The sequence below is a fragment of the Hemibagrus wyckioides genome, linkage group LG14, assembly GCF_019097595.1.
Source record: "Hemibagrus wyckioides isolate EC202008001 linkage group LG14, SWU_Hwy_1.0, whole genome shotgun sequence".
Classification (NCBI taxonomy): Eukaryota; Metazoa; Chordata; class Actinopteri; order Siluriformes; family Bagridae; genus Hemibagrus; species Hemibagrus wyckioides.
The window spans coordinates 23,202,064-23,219,009 of record NC_080723.1 but is presented as its reverse complement, the minus strand read 5'-3'; the positions used below and the strand labels follow the sequence as shown (position 1 = coordinate 23,219,009).

The following is a 16,946-nucleotide window of genomic DNA, read 5'->3' as shown; positions in this document are numbered from 1 at the left end:
ATGAAGCGGAATGTCTGTGAAACCTCTCACATTATAGCAGCTATCAACATCCTTCCCTCACCAGCCTCTCTTTAAATCTTTCTCTCTCTCAAAGTCATGTGACCCAAGGAACAACCTCAAAACCTGGAGACTCCTTCCATACAATGCTTCATTGAGTTCCTGTGAATGAGCTGTTGCTATAGAAACGATAACGTATTAGAACGAGCACATTAGCGTAAACCTGCTCTAAAGTCTGAGCTGCTGTTCTAGAAATCTACTCGACATCGCAGCAGGATAATGGATGAACTCACGTCTTTCCCGGGTGAACCCTCCCGTCCTGGTGGACCCGGCTTCCCTTCTTCACCCTGAAAGAAAGAGATTTCATTTAGATTAAGAAAACTAGTCCTGTTGTATCTCCCCGTGTGTGCGCTGAACCACATGCAGTTCAATACGACATACTTTTCAATTTCTTCCTCGCTGAACAATGAGAGAAATACATTACTAACCTTCGACCCTGGTTCTCCAGGCTCTCCTCTGTGACCTTTAAACCCCTGGGTGAAAAGAGAAAGCGTAAAATGAATCACTTTTTAGCTCTAATGCACAAAAAGTTGATTGGTTTACCAATGATGCTTACAGGAAGACCTCGGAGTCCATCTCTTCCTGGTGTTCCAGGTTCTCCCTGTTTGCCCTGTGGAGCAGATTGAATAGATTTTAACCTCTATGAGGGGCTGTTTCTCATCATATAGTGCTCTAATGTTATACATCAAAGTGAGAAAGGTCTTACCGGCTCACCCACTTCTCCCGGTTGTCCGTCTTTCCCAGGCTTACCCATCATTCCCTTTGCACAGAGAAAAACATTTTACCATGCAGAAGAACCTTACTAATGAAGTCGAAGACATGTCTTTATTGACTAAAACACATTCCTTTACAATAATTTAGGAAGCACAGGGCATTTAAAATGAGGCAATTGGTGAGAAGTGGAGAATATACATTGTTTAAAAGTTTATTAAGAAAACCGTTGGAGTGTAAATTCCTCACCATTAAACCTGGCAGACCAGGAGGACCCTGAATCCCTTTTAGTCCCTCTTTACCCTGTTACACACACATACACACACACACACACACACACACACACACACACACACACACACAGTGTGTACGTACAGTGTACTCAACTTATCAATATACAACTTCTATTATATTAGATATTGAACAGCAACAAGCTATTTATATGTTCAGAAGATGTGTTAAAAGTTTGGTAATTATGACACAGTGATGATTCACTGCTTAAACAACTTACTTAATACTTAATACATAATTTATTAATAATTACATGGATTTTACCTTTTCTCCAGGAGGTCCAGGAGGACCAGGGGCTCCAGGGTTGCCATCGTTACCCTGCAAGCATACGCCATATTATATTAATTGCAATATAATAATTGCAATATAATTAATATTAATTAGCTTCACTATAAAATAAGATTTATTGTTTAAAAAAATGTATAATAATATGGTGCCTTCAGAAGCTTTTTATAATTTATGCTTGACAATGTCTGTGCAGTTTTGCTTTAAAATAAAATCTCCCACTCTAATGTGCAATGCAGCAACACTGTAACCAATCAGATCACAGATCTCACCCCTAATGACACTGTAACCAATCAGATCACAGTTCCAACCTCTAATGACACTGTAACCAATCAGATCGCAGGTCTCACCATTTAAGACACTATAAAAAATCAGATCAGAGTTCCCACCCATAATGATACTCTAACCAATCAGATCAGAGTTTCAACCCCTAATGATACTGTAACCAATTACATCACAGGTCCCACCCCTAATGACACTCTAACCAATCAGATCACAGTACCAGCCGCTAATGACACTCTAACCAATCAGATCACAGTTCCAACCCCTAATGACACTAGGACCAATCAGATCACTGGTCCTACCCCTAATGACGCTGTAACCAATCAGATCACAGTAACAGCTGCTAATTACACAGTAACCAGTTAGATCACAGTTCCCACCCCAATGACATTGTAAACAATCAGATCAGAGTTCCCACCCCTAATGACACTGTAGACAATCAAATCATGGCTATTACCATTAATGACATTTACAGAAAATTACAACAAATAAACAAACAGAATTATGTAAATATATTCTAATCAGTGGCCATGAAATTTTCTGGACTTTATAAAGAGACTTACAGGCTGACCCATTGTTCCAGCTGTACCTGGATAACCAGGAGGCCCTGGGGGTCCCTGTTAAAATGTAATAAATAAATGGATAAATAAAATGATAAACAGTAAGCAGGTCAAACACTCAGTGTTCTGGACATACTGAATAACTGAGGAATACACTGGTACCTTTTCACCTTTGTCTCCAGCAGCTCCCGGGGAGCCTCGTTCACCTTTCTCACCCTGAATTTTATAACGGAATTATAAATATATCACAGGTTTTAACAGCTGTAAGTCATTGTGTATACAGTATTATAGATAGGATTGCTTCATTCCAGGATGTGTTAATATATAAATGTGCAAATGAGTGTTTAATATGTAAATTTACCAAATCCTTGTTTAAAAATTAATATTTAATAAAATGCAAATAAAAGTAAAATAATTACAACTAATAATTGAATAAAGTATAAATAACAATTCATAAATACTAAAATAAATGCAATGCTATCATAATAATTACTAATGATAAAGATTCATTATTAATAATTAAATAATTAAATAGCATTAAACAATTTTATTTTTCTGTAATTATAATTGAAAGACCTGAAACAGGAAGCTATAAGGATAATCTCAGTTTTTTTTATGTGTTATATGTTTAGGTAATTACTCAAGGTTATGTTTATGTTGTTATTAGGTTGTGTGTTTGGTGTATTCTGTCTTCTCACCTTGCTTCCCTCAGCTCCAGGTGGTCCTGGGGGTCCGACAGGTCCGGGAGCACCCTGTGAACAACAAATATCAGTCATAAACTGTACATTCTGAATAAAAAGCTATTTTAATTAAAACATAATTCCTGTATGAAGACGAGCCAGACTTGTAGAGCTACACTACAGTGATGTAATGAGACAGTGAGATGTCCTGCAGCGTTACCTGGTATCCATCCTGTCCGTTTTTCCCCGCCGGTCCAGCAGGGCCTTTTTCTCCTGGAACTCCTGGGATTCCTGGTGGTCCAGAAGGTCCAGGTGGACAGTTTGAACAAACACCCTACAGATCAAGAACACACGTAGTGCAATGAGGGAGAGTACACAATACAGCTGGAAAATATAGCCACTGACAGATGGATGGATGGATGGATGGATGGGCAAATGATTAAATGATTTGATTTAAGTAAATAAGCATGTATGTATGTACTGTATGTATGTATGTATGTATGTATGTATGGATGGATGGATGGATGGATAGATGGATAGACGGATACAGATAGACTGATAGAATGCTGAAAGGATAGATAGATAGATAGATAGATAGATAGATAGATAGATAGATAGATAGATAGATAGATAGATAGATAGATAGATAGATAGATAGATAGATGTACATGGGTAAAAGAATGAAAGGATGGTTTGTTGGATGCAATGGAATAATGGATTGAATTATATGATTGGATTAGTGGATGGATGGATGGATGAATGGATGGATGGATAGATAAAGAATGTGTAGGATGGATGGACAAATCAATCCAATGGATCAATGGAAAAATAATGAATAGTTGAATGGAAAGGTGGATGGATTTGTAGATGGAGAATATGCCTGATGGATGGATGGATGGATGGGTTGTTTGTTAGGATGGATAGATTGATAGCTGGATGGATGGATGGATGAGTGTGTAGCCATTACCTTCAGGTCTAACTGAGACAGATCTGCAGCTTTACCCTGTCATAAACATAACAAACATTAATATGACCCCAATACTCTCAATTAAAACTCTCTCTCTCTTTTTCTCTCTCTCTCACTCACTCACTCACACACACATAGACACACACACCGAATAAAAACAGAATTTTTCTCACTCACCGGCTCTCCCTGAGCTCCTTTATCTCCAGGTCTTCCTGGTAAACCCTGAGCAGATCAGAAGTAAATGATATGTGAGATCTCTAGTATATGAGATCTGTAAAGCTGCATTGTTTGTGTTTAGTGCTTACGTTGTGTCCAGAAGGTCCTTGAGGTCCCGGGACACCCGATGCTCCTCTTGGTCCCTACAGCAGCAGGACACAGAATGATTAGAGGAGACACTCTTATACAACTTGTACAGAGAATAAACAGATTGATGGATATGTGTAAGTTAAACCGAGGAGTGGATGAGTGGATGGTTGGATAGACAGATAGAGAGATGATGTGATTAAAATGGATAGATGGGCCATATTGATTTATTGAGTGAGTGGGGATTGATTACCTGGAGGATGTGATTACCTGGATGGATGGATAAGTAAATAGATGGATGAATAGATGGATTTAGTAGGTGATTGAACAGGATAATACATTGATGGATAGATGGATGCAAGGATGGATGAATGGGAAGATTATATTATATCGGGTACAGTGTACAAGTGCATAATACATTGACAGATGGATGGGTGGATGGATGGATGGATGGATGGATGGATAAATGGATGATTTCATTGTACTGGATGAGTGTAAATGTGGATAATACATGGATGGATGGATGGATGGATTGGGAGAGGAAGAGATAGGTGGATTGGGGGTTGAGTGGATGATTAATAATATATGGATGATTAATAGATTAATTGATAGATGAATGCATGGACAGATGGTAGATTATATATTGATGGATAGATGGATGATTAATAGATGGATTGGGTGGTTTTAAGGAATAAATGAATAGTGTTTTATAGACTAATCAGGAAGGTGTAACATTAGCATGTTGCTTACCACTGCTCCTACTAATCCAGGTGGGCCTGGTGGTCCCTGTAATACACACACACACACACACACAACGAAGAGTAATAGGACCAAACTGATTATATGCTTTTTTTATTCAAATGAATTTGCAGGTGCATATAATGTGTGTGTGTGTGTGTGTGTCTGTACAGCTGGTCCGGTGGTTCCCTCTCCTGTAGGACCTCTGTCTCCTGGCATCCCTTGCGTTCCTGGATTTCCTGGTGGGCCCTAAAGTGCATACACACACACACACACACACACATTAACCACAATTATTCAGGATATATTCATCTATATATAAATCTAACAGTATCAATATTGCTATAACATTACTATAATTACTGTGCCGCAGTGAGCAATTACAGTTATTCCTCCATTACTAATTGAAGCATTATAACTCACTATCACATCATACTGTAAGCTGCAGCAGCTGGGAGAAGCTTTTTTGATTCAATAACATCTCAGAGTAGCGAGAACGTAGAAGAGCCTGAAAACCATCCGGAACGTACCTTCTGTCCTGGAGCTCCAGGCATTCCTGGTGATCCTGCATCCCCCTGTTATTAAACAGAGCACATTATAAGTGTGTGTGTGCTGCTGTATTATACATATCAGCATAGAAATCCCCCAACACACACACACACACACATGCACACACACACACATTCAATGCATCCCAGTGCTACAATTCTTACACTTTTACTCACATCAAACAAACATGTTAAAATATGTTATACACACTCTTCTGCATGTTATAGCAGTAAATTGAATTATCAAATAAAAATCATTTGTAACCCATAAAACTTCAACATTATTTACTGGAATGTGTGTTAATGTGGAATATTAATGCCATACCTTTGCTCCTTCTTTGCCTTTCCCTGGTGGTCCTGCCTCACCTCTTAGACCTGGCTCTCCAGTCAAACCTGGGGGGCCTACTGGACCATCTTTACCAGGGTCTCCCTAGAGCAAGATTAGTTACTTAATTAATTATATACCAAAATACACTTTGTATGAACATCATGTCAGTGGCACATGGATGGATGGATGGATGGATGGATGGATGGATGGATGGATGGATGATATCATTGTTCTGGATAAGAATACAGGCAGATTAATGGATGGATGGATGGATGGATGGATGCATGCATGGATGGACAGACGGACGGTTGGATGGATGGATAGATGAATAATTGGATTGATGGATGGATGGATGGATGGATGGACGGACGGACAGACGGATGGATAGATGAATAATTGGATGGACTGACGGATGGATGGATGGATGGATGGACAGATTAATAATTGGATGGATGGATGGATGGATGGATAGATGGACAGATTAATAATTGGATGGATGAGTGGATGGATGGATGGATGGATGGATGGATGGATGATATCATTGTTCTGCATAAGTGTACAGGCAGATAATACATTAATGGATGGATAGATGGACAGATGAATAATTGGATGGATGGATGGATGGATGGATGGATGAGTGGATGGATGGATGGATGGATGGATGGATGCATGGATGGATGGGTGGATGGATGATATTGTTCTGGGTAAGAGTACAGGCAGATAATACATTCATGGATGGATGGATGGATGAATGGACAGACGGACGGATGGATGGATGGATGGATAGATGAATAATTGGATTGATGGATGGACGGACGGACAGACGGACGGATAGATGAATAATTGGATGGAAGGACGGATGGATGGATAGATGGACAGATTAATAATTGGATGGATGGATGGATGGATGTACAGACTTCTAAAAGTAATTAAAGTGCATCTCACCTTTTCTCCTCTCTGTCCTGGTATTCCCGGTGGTCCGATACTGCCCGGAATCCCCTAAAGGATGAAAGCATGATGATGATGATGATGATGATGATGAATGAATCTATAAATGAATCTACAGTATATAATGAAGGAACTCAGCAGTATGTAGAGTGTAGATATTGTGTGATATAAACCTAAACCATACACTAAAACACAAACACAATCTCATTTGCATAACATTTGCATTAACCTACCACGTTGCCAGGCAGTCCTCGTTGCCCCTGAGGGCCGGGCAGCCCGGGAGGACCCTGAAAAGTAAACATCGCACCACACAAAAGATGAAAGATACGTCTTGTCGATACACAGAAGATGAAAAGCTATTATAGATGACATCACACAGATATGAGATCATAATAACACAAATCTCTGAGAACTCTTATTTATAATCATTTCAGTGCTGATGTTCAGGAGATACACGGCCCATTTTGATGAAGTCACATGAAAAATGAACAGAAAGTCTGGATGAGGAACACAGAAGGTCCCTCTTTGATGACATCACACTCCCTATTTGAGATAAAGTAGTGCAGTATATCTTACTGTGTATGATCTAGAACACATCTCTAACATTACATTGACATATAGGGCACCCAGAGATGACATCACACATGAGATTAAGAACATATGAATAAAAAGGACACATCTTATTGACATCACAAAGGGTATATCATCAAAAAGAACATCACACACGATCAAGGACACATCTTCATTCATAGACCTCGAATGGATTTCGATCTCAAATTCATCATGACTTAGGGAGATCAGAAGCTTCACTTGATGACATCACATGATGAGGTCACATGCAAGATCGAAGGCATATCTCAGTGACATCACATAAAATATTAAAAGGCAGATGACAGTAACATCACAAGTAAGATTAAAGGCGGATCCTGATGACATCACACATGACATCTCAAAGAAAGCATGAAAGCATGAATGGGGAAAAGGGATTTATTGATGACATCACACGTAAGATAAAAGGCACATCTTAGTGACATCACATATGAAAGACACATGAAGATGACATCACAGAGAGACTATCCTGCTCACCCTGAAGCTATCAAATAGAAGATAAGGACCACTTTTAATGATGTAACATTTAAGTTACAGGACACAGTTTAATGAGATTCTACAAAAGTTAAGTCATTAGTCAAACTCACCGGTTCTCCGTTATTGCCTGGACCTCCCTGGGACCCTTGGTCTCCTTTAGCTCCCTGTCCAAACAGAAGTGTGAGACATTTTCCAGCAGGAAGACATGACACATGTACAGGGACACTGTGTTCCCTGAGAGACAGTTACGCATTTAAAGCAGAGCTCAGTGCATTCATCAGCACTATAACAGCATTCGTCCTCACCGGAAGTCCAGGCTGTCCTCTGAAGCCTTGCTCACCAGGAAGTCCTCTTGGGCCCTGAGCAGACCAGAGCTGATGTTAGCAAAACTTTAGAAGAACAAAAATTTTCATGAAATCATCATTCTTATAACACGAGATTTGAATTTGAAGGCAAATGTAATCGATCGGCTGAGAATTTTTGATTGGCTGATTTTTTTATTTTTTGCACCAATGCTATGATGCTAATGCAGCTAACTACAGTATGGAGGAATGGAAGCCAATAGCTACCAGGTTAGCCTCCTGGAGCTCTAAATATGAATGTGTAACTCATCCCAAAGTGATGTCTCCTCAGTCTTTGTGGAGTTAAACAGACCTGCTGAGGAGGTTTCTGACTACATGGACAAAAGAGCTACAAAGAAATATTGAATACAAGCATTTTATTTTATTTCTTGTATTTATATTTATATTAATTATAATGAGAAAAAGACTGAAAAGGGACAGATTTACTGTGGCCACACCTCCTTCAGTGTGGCTGACTGGTACAGAGGCCACACCTCCTTAACTGAGACTGACAGGTACAGAGGCCACGCCTCCTTCACTGAGACTGACAGGTACAGAGGCCACACCTCCTTCACTGAGACTGACAGGTACAGAGGCCACGCCTTCTTTACTGAGACTGACAGGTACAGAGGCCACGCCTCCTTCACTGAGACTGACAGGTACAGAGGCCACACCTCCTTCACTGAGACTGACAGGTAGAGAGGCCACACCTCCTTCACTGAGACTGACTGGTACAGAGGCCACGCCTCCTTCACTGAGACTGACAGGTACAGTTAGACTTCATTTGTCTCTGTTTATATTCAGACATTATCAGCTCTCTTCTTCCCTCTAGTGGTCAAAAGAAATTATTACACATTTTATCATATTAATTTAAGTCCATATAAGAATCCTAGCGGTCAGTGACTTTCTAAAACATCAACATAAAAATCACAAAGAACATTATATAAGATATTTTGCCAGTTAAAATTGGGTGTTAAGTGCATTCCTGTGTTAAACTGATGTTTAATAAAACAATCAGATTATTAAGGAAAATTTATCAACACCTTCTGACCAATCAGAATCCATTCACTTACCATTTCTCCCTGTTTTCCCTGATCTCCTTTCTCTCCTTTCTCTCCAGTTTTTCCCTGTAAGAGACATCAAAAGAGCTTAAAACATCCCTCTATACCATTCACAACAAAGGTTTCTCCCAAAATTCCATAGTGTTTACATCACTCTATCTTCTATACTCAGTAATAAAATGCTAAATGAGGCTCAGGCAGAAAAGAAGGTTATTGGACTGAGCCAATCATTAAGCCAATCACAGCTCAATATGCAAATGAGCAGGGTCTGTCGATTTGCATATTAATCAAACTCGATATCCTGATGAGTTTCTGTACTGTCATAAAATACAGAATATAATACTGCTTAGCCCTCTAGAAGAACCCTTAAAGCTTCAGAAATCCTCACAGGGAGTCTATGAATATGAAAATAGAACCACACATTATATGTGCATACTGGACTGTGATTGGCTCCTCTTTTTATGATGCAGTAAGACTGTCACATGTTCACATGTACAGCAGCATTAATCAGAGGACTGAAGGATGATGGGAATGAAGATGTTGTGTTGGTGTTTGATTAAAGTTTAATTAAGACTCGACTTTAGCGGCTGGATAAATGAAGGAAATGAAATGAGTGTGTGGGGTGGGGTGGTGTGGGGTGGTGTGGGGTGGGATGGGAATACATACCGGCTCTCCAGGCTCGGGAATCATAGCCTGCATACACACACACACACACACACATACATACACACATACACACACACACAAACACACACACACACACACGCATGCACACACACGCACACAAACACACACACACACACACATACATACACACATACACACACACACAAACACACATACACACACACACACACGCACACACACGCACACAAACACACACACGCACGCACACACACACACACACGCATGCACACACACGCACACACACACATGCACACACACACAAACACACACACACACGCATGCACACACACGCACACAAACACACACACGCACACACACGCACACAAACACACACATACACGCACACACACACACACAAACACACACGCACGCACACACACGCACACACACACATACACACACACACACAGGGAGAGAGAGTTTAAATGCATTTTAGTATCTATTCTATTCTATTATTTATCTAAATTATTCTATTCTATTCTCTAACTAAACGTTTCTGCTCTTTTGTTACATTCTATTTTATTCTATTATCATTCTAAATTATTCTATTCTATGCTATTATCAGTCATATTCTATGATATTCTATTCTGTTCTGTTCCATTTTATGCAGTTATCTATGAAATATTTTAGTATCTATTCAATTCTATAACTAACATTTTATACTCTATTCTATTACGTTCTATTTTATTCTATCTATCTAAATGATTCCATCCCATTCTGTTGCATTCTATTGTTTTACTCTATTGTCTGTCTAATTCTATTCTCAGAGGAAATGGTTACATTGCAGTTGCTCTATCTATCTATCTATCTATCTATCTATCTATCTATCTATCTATCTATCTATCTATCTATCTATCTATCTATCTATCTATCTATCTATCTATCTATCTATCTATCTATCTATCTCTTAACTCACGTCTCCTGGGGTTCCTGGAAGTCCTCTGGGTCCAATTTCACCCTGTACGAAACAGAGAAATAATGAATTCTCTACATTAATCCAGAGGAATAAAGTTGAGCAGAAGCTGCAGTCCATGATGATGCTGAGGAACATGGCAGCTCATGACAGATGGACACTTGAGATATCAGACATCACTTCAGTCAGATTTCATCCATAAATCAATGATGATGCAGCGATAAACTCGGATCCAGCGCCTCACCTTGTCTCCTTTCTCCCCTTTCGGCCCCACATCTCCGTCTTTTCCTCTCTCACCCTGCAGTGGACACAGAGAGAGGAGGACGCATGAAGTCCTTCAGATTTAACACCTTTACAGCATGACCTAAAGGCTGAGTGCTGAATCTGGACTCTGTAAGAAAGAAAGGTGTGTTCTTACCTGCAGTCCTCTTTCTCCTCGAGGTCCCATCACACCTGCCTCACCTGGGAGACCCGCCTCACCCTAACAGAGAGAGAGAGAGAGACAGAGAAAGAGAGGGTGGGGAGAGAGAGAGAGAGAGTCAAAGAGAGAGAGAAACAGAGAAAAAGAGAGTGATAGACAGAAAGAGAGAGAGGGAGAGAGGGAGAGAGAGAGAGAGAGAGAGAGAGAGAGTCAAAGAGAGAGAGAAACAGAGAAAAAGAGAGTGATAGACAGAAAGAGAGAGAGGGAGAGAGAGAGAGAGAGAGAGAGAGAGAGAGAGAGAGAGAGATTTAATTGTCAGGGTTCTGAAAGTGATGTCTGTAATATAATTGTAGTGGTCAGTGAGAGCTCACCCTTTCTCCTGGAGGTCCTCGTGGTCCTGGAGGTCCTTCATCACCCTGAATCAGTATAATTGGTTAATATTACAGATCATTAACTAACCTGAGACACCAGTATTACAACATCCTCCAGGCATGTGACATTAAATCCGTTTGACACTCAGACAGGAAGTGAGCTCACCTTCGGACCCGGGTTTCCAGGGAAACCGTCCAGACCCGGTTCACCTCGAGGTCCCTGAAAAAGAGATTTATATGAATGTAATGTACTCTAATAACCAGGAGAAACAAATACTCCAATAACTGACATTTATTTATTACTTTATTAGAGTCTGAGGATTTAAAGATGGTTGAAGTCTTTTAATTATATATACGATTTAATTATTTCAATTAATATTTTCCTTTTTCTCATGCAGTAGCAAGACAACTGTCTAAAACATTTTTTCATTTCATTGTCTGTACCAGTTATCCGATTTATCCCCAGGTCACAGGGAGCCTCTCAGGCAGGATACACCGTGGACGGAGTGCCAACCCATCGCAGGGCACACACACACACACACACACACACTCATTCACTCATGCAATCACACACTACGGGCAATTTAGAGACTCCAATCAGCCTAGAAGCATTTCTTTGGACTGTGGGAGGAAACCGGAGCCCCCGGAGGAAACCCACCAAGCACGGGGAGAACACACACAGTGAGGGGGAGTGAGACTCGAACCCAGGACGCTGGAGGTGTGAGGTGAACGTTCTAAGCACTAAAATAACATAGTTTTACTTATTAAAAACAAACTACCTTGAATAAATAACAGACTCTGACCTTTGATAAGATAACAAAATATTTTTAAAATTAATTATTTCTTGCTTAAAACACAGTATTTTTTAAGTAATTAAATAATAATAATAAAAAAAAGATGATGTGACATGATGGTGGGACTTACTTTCTGTCCGTCACTTCCAGGCTGACCGTCGACGCCATCCTTCCCGGGAAGACCCTTTAAAAACACACCACTCTTTATCTTTTGTTTCTATTTTTTTGTTTTTAACATTCATGATGATTCTCATTCCAGTCACTTACAGGTTTTCCCGCCTCTCCGGCTTTCCCGGGGAACCCGATTTCTCCCGGTAATCCCTGCGGAAGCGATGAAGATGACAAACAAGAGTTAAAGAAGAAATCTGAATTTATTCCTCATCCTCATTCATGCTGTAGCTCAGGTGTGATTAAAGTAAACTTACAGGAAGTCCAGTCTGACCCTGACTCCCGGGGGGTCCAGGGGGGCCTGCGGGACCCTACACACACACACACACACACACACACTTCAGTTTAAATTTAAACACTTCATTTTATATGAATTTTATAGAATTTACCAGCTCTTAATATCTAATCTGAAAATGATTATATTTTAAATAAAAATAAAATATTTGAACACCTTCAAAAAGATTGCTGAAAGGTTTATAATATATATTAACTAATATAAAAATTAAATATTTAAGGTAAGATTTAAAAGAAATAATACATATAAAGTTACATATTATGGCTCTAAAACTATATATATATATATATATAATGATCATCACTTTGAAGTAGAGTATTTACCTTTAGATTTTATAAATACAAAATAAACTTTGCTCAAAAATAATATAAATTTGTAAATATGTAATATATTCTTTTTTTTTTTACAATTTTAATTTATCATAATAATAATAATCCTGATATGATAAAAAGAAAAGAAAAATCTATAAAAGTTTGAACTCTTATTTATTTGTTAAAAGTTCACACTATCCCACACTGCTGATGTTCTCCGGCTCGGGGAAAAGAGCAGGGAAGGTTTAGGATAATGTTCGGAAGTGTGTTGGAGTTTTGGAAGTTATATTTGGATAATAGTTTTAGAAAACATGCATGGGGTTTGATATCACTGCTGCTGTTACCGGTGGTCCAGGAAGACCATCAACTCCAGGAAGTCCTGCTTCTCCTTTCTTTCCCTAAACAGAGGAACAAACACACACTATTAATACCTACAGATAACATGGAGAGAGAGAGAAAGAAAGAAAGAAAGAAAGAAAGAAAGAAAGAAAGAAAGAAAGAAAGAAAGAAAGAAAGAAAGAAAGAAAGAAAGAAAAGGGTAACAGGATTGAGAAAAAAAGAAGAAATCAAAAATAAAAAAGAGAAAAGAAAAGAAAAAGAAAAAAGAAAAGAAAAAGAAAAGAAAAGAAAAGAAAAGAAAAGAAAAGAAAAGAAAAGAAAAGAAAAGAAAAGAAAAGAAAAGTTTGGACTGTGCTGCCATCTGCTGGACAAATGCAACAGTTACACTTTACTGAGTTCTCGTCTCAGAGCCACACACACACACACACACACATTAAGGTGTTTTGAGTAAAACTCCGTACCCTTTGTCCGATTTCTCCCGATATTCCCGGTGGACCAGGAGGACCAGGTGGACCCTGAGGAACACAGAGACATTTCAACTGTGTTTTTAAATGGAATAATACTAATACTAATACTACTAATAATAATACTAATAATAATACAGTAATAATTTTTTTTTAGGAAAGGTAGACGTTCACACACACTCTGCCTGTAATGGCCACGCCCACATAGTTAATCTACACCCTATTAATAGACATGTGAGTGAGGGCGTGAACTACAGGCCACGCCCACGAGGTGCACTAAATCTACACACACTCGAAAAGAGAGAGGAATCTTACAGGAGGTCCAGGAGGTCCATCTGCTCCAGGAGGACCGGGAATTCCTGAGGCGCTCTGGAAATAAACCATTTATTTAAACAAGATTTTAAAACAATCAGGATTGAAAATAATTTATTGTCTCGTTTTCTCCCTTCAGTCCTGCTTTTTGCACCTGAAACAGCACGAGCGAATCATATTAGTGATATGACCATAAATATTAGTCTTATTTTTCTTTTATTATTATTAATAAAATCTGTTTCTGCTGTAAATTTAAAAAAAACTGCAGTTCTTATAAAACTGTCTGTGCTTTATGGAGCTTCATGGTGAATCGATTCTCAGTGTTTCAGTGTTTGAATCGGTGAATCTTTCATTCAATACTGAAATTCGCTCGTGTCTTGTTCAGTGAGTCAGTGTTCGAGTCGGTGAGTCAGTTTTTGAGTCGGTTTTTGAGACTCATCTCTCACTGAATCAAGATTCACTCCACTCGAATCAGTGAATCTTTTTTAAAATTGAAACAGACATTCGTTCCTGTTTCATGCAGTAAATCAGTGAATGACTCAGTGAATCATTCATTCATGAGCCAAATTCTTTCTCATTTATCAGGTTAATCTCTAAATTACTGAATCTTTCCGACATAGAAGTCCTCTTTCCTACAGGTAATCGGTGTATGACTCAGTGAATGACTGAGATTCTATTCCATTCACTAGACGAGTATCAGTGAGAATCAGTGAATCATTTGGACTTAGATTTACTGTGGTTTCATTCAGTGAATCGTAATATGACTCAGTGAATCAATCATTCGCTGTCAGTCATTCTCTCTCACTCTCCAGGTGAGTCTCTGAATCAGTGAATTAAGATTTATTCTTGTTTCATTCAGTAAATCAGTGTATGACTCATGAATCATTCGTTCGTGAGCCAGATTCTCCATCTTTCATCAGATTGAGTCTCTGAATCACTGAATTGTTTGGAATCAATCCATTTTATTTGTTAAATGGCTCCTATACAAGCATACACAGTCCTGTAGACGTACAAATGACTCACCATATCTCCAGGTATTCCAGCAGGACCTCTCTCACCCTAACACACACACACACACACACACACACACACACACACACACACACGACTTAGGATTTGCAGTTATCCAATATAATCATCTCAACATTGCATTTAAGCCCGTCTCTCTCTGTACCTTTTCTCCTTTCAAGCCTGGTGCACCAGACAGACCCACCAAACCCTGTTAAAAAAAAAAAACCCAAAAAAACCAGATGAACATGTCACACATTTCCCAGCATTCACAGGTACATTCGTATAAAAGATTCTTACACTTTGCAGAACAAGTCTAAATACTCACGTCTTTTCCTGGAACTCCTGGTTTTCCAGGAAAACCATCTAACCCTGGGAGACCCTGAGGAAAGACCAGAAAAACATTCTGTATGTTTAAAAATGCAGCATGAATTATTTTTATTGCAAAATATAAAATGTGACCAAGTCGACCAAAAATTAAATAAATAAGTAAAGAAATATTATTTTTATTATTATTATTATTATTATTATTATTATTATTGTTGTTGTTGTTGTTGTTGTTATTATTATTAATAATAATAATAATAAGAAGAAATAAAATAATAATAAAATAAACAAATTATTATCATTATTATTATTATTATTAATAATAATTATTATTATTATTAATAATAATAATAACAAAAAGAAGAAGAGGACTTATTATTAAAACCTGAACAAGTTGACAAAAAAGAAATAATAATGTTACAAAGACGAAAAAAAACAAGCAAATAACCAAATAAATAAATATTTATAATTAAAATAATAAGAAGAAGAAACGATTGTCTGCAAGCAGCGACTAAGGGGGCCAAGCACCTTTTGTCACTTGTTCCCAAAACTTTATCAAAAACAGCCATTATTGAGATATTACCTAACTTCTGTTATTTTTTCCCTCACAAGTTAAAAAAAACTCTGCTAACATGAACTCATGGTGCTAAATATATGTAAGTTTGGTGAAGTCAAATTCATTTGCATGCTGTGGATGAACTGTTCTGCGTTCCAGTAGGATCACATGTATCACATCAAATAACATGAACACAGCTTAAACTATTATTACTGCCTGGTTATATGATGGAAACTTCTCCTTGTGTTAATTGTAAAGGAAATAAATATTCATAAAAGTATCATATGCACCAGTTAGATAAATTGTCAGTAATCACAAATCTGGATTATGGATTACTGGGATTAGGGAGGGACTTCTGTATTAATCCACTGTGATGGAATATTTAGATCGTTTATTCGCCATGTTGAACTACAGAAGACGTATTCAGAGTCTCATCCTGAGTAAAATCATACAGAGTGATGAGAGGAGCGCAGTAACTGGCCCATGGTTCTGAGAGGAAAGATGATGGATGTGTAAGCAGGCGAATGCCCACGTCTCACTCGCACGACTGAAAGGAAGTCTGGAGATTTCATCAGTCCAGCAGTATCTGTTTCAGCTATCAGTGTATTCACACAGGAACACACATTTCACACAAATATGCAGGGTTTTGTGTGGAGTTGCACCAGGATGTGACTGGGAATCGGATCCTACCCTGTCTCCTGCTGTTCCCTTTTCTCCTTTTTTGCCCGGATCACCCTGAGAGAGAGAGAGAGAGAGAGAGAGAGGTGAAAGGGTTAAAAGAAAGGCATATGTCT

The 16,946-nt window shown here is 38.6% G+C and overlaps 1 protein-coding gene across 1 annotated transcript in view; it reads right to left on the bottom strand.

Annotated features, from left to right (window-relative positions):
* Nucleotides 1–16,946, bottom strand: part of col22a1 (collagen, type XXII, alpha 1) — a 91,933-nt gene that overhangs the window by 7,273 nt on the left and 67,714 nt on the right. Inside the window, exons 17-54 of the mRNA XM_058407468.1 lie at nt 16,843–16,887; nt 15,598–15,651; nt 15,436–15,480; nt 15,285–15,320; nt 14,265–14,318; nt 13,947–14,000; nt 13,491–13,544; nt 12,798–12,851; nt 12,640–12,693; nt 12,503–12,556; nt 11,745–11,798; nt 11,579–11,623; nt 11,205–11,267; nt 11,031–11,084; nt 10,790–10,831; nt 9,853–9,879; nt 9,199–9,252; nt 8,090–8,143; nt 7,895–7,948; nt 6,932–6,985; nt 6,696–6,749; nt 5,748–5,852; nt 5,405–5,449; nt 5,046–5,123; nt 4,887–4,922; nt 4,139–4,192; nt 4,011–4,055; nt 3,834–3,869; nt 3,087–3,200; nt 2,885–2,938; nt 2,349–2,402; nt 2,190–2,243; nt 1,324–1,377; nt 1,018–1,071; nt 764–817; nt 614–667; nt 486–530; nt 291–344 (exon numbers count right to left, since the gene is read on the bottom strand). Coding sequence (XP_058263451.1) covers nt 291–344; nt 486–530; nt 614–667; nt 764–817; nt 1,018–1,071; nt 1,324–1,377; nt 2,190–2,243; nt 2,349–2,402; nt 2,885–2,938; nt 3,087–3,200; nt 3,834–3,869; nt 4,011–4,055; nt 4,139–4,192; nt 4,887–4,922; nt 5,046–5,123; nt 5,405–5,449; nt 5,748–5,852; nt 6,696–6,749; nt 6,932–6,985; nt 7,895–7,948; nt 8,090–8,143; nt 9,199–9,252; nt 9,853–9,879; nt 10,790–10,831; nt 11,031–11,084; nt 11,205–11,267; nt 11,579–11,623; nt 11,745–11,798; nt 12,503–12,556; nt 12,640–12,693; nt 12,798–12,851; nt 13,491–13,544; nt 13,947–14,000; nt 14,265–14,318; nt 15,285–15,320; nt 15,436–15,480; nt 15,598–15,651; nt 16,843–16,887 — 2,049 coding nt within the window. The remainder of the gene's footprint in view (nt 1–290; nt 345–485; nt 531–613; nt 668–763; nt 818–1,017; nt 1,072–1,323; nt 1,378–2,189; nt 2,244–2,348; nt 2,403–2,884; nt 2,939–3,086; nt 3,201–3,833; nt 3,870–4,010; nt 4,056–4,138; nt 4,193–4,886; nt 4,923–5,045; nt 5,124–5,404; nt 5,450–5,747; nt 5,853–6,695; nt 6,750–6,931; nt 6,986–7,894; nt 7,949–8,089; nt 8,144–9,198; nt 9,253–9,852; nt 9,880–10,789; nt 10,832–11,030; nt 11,085–11,204; nt 11,268–11,578; nt 11,624–11,744; nt 11,799–12,502; nt 12,557–12,639; nt 12,694–12,797; nt 12,852–13,490; nt 13,545–13,946; nt 14,001–14,264; nt 14,319–15,284; nt 15,321–15,435; nt 15,481–15,597; nt 15,652–16,842; nt 16,888–16,946) is intronic.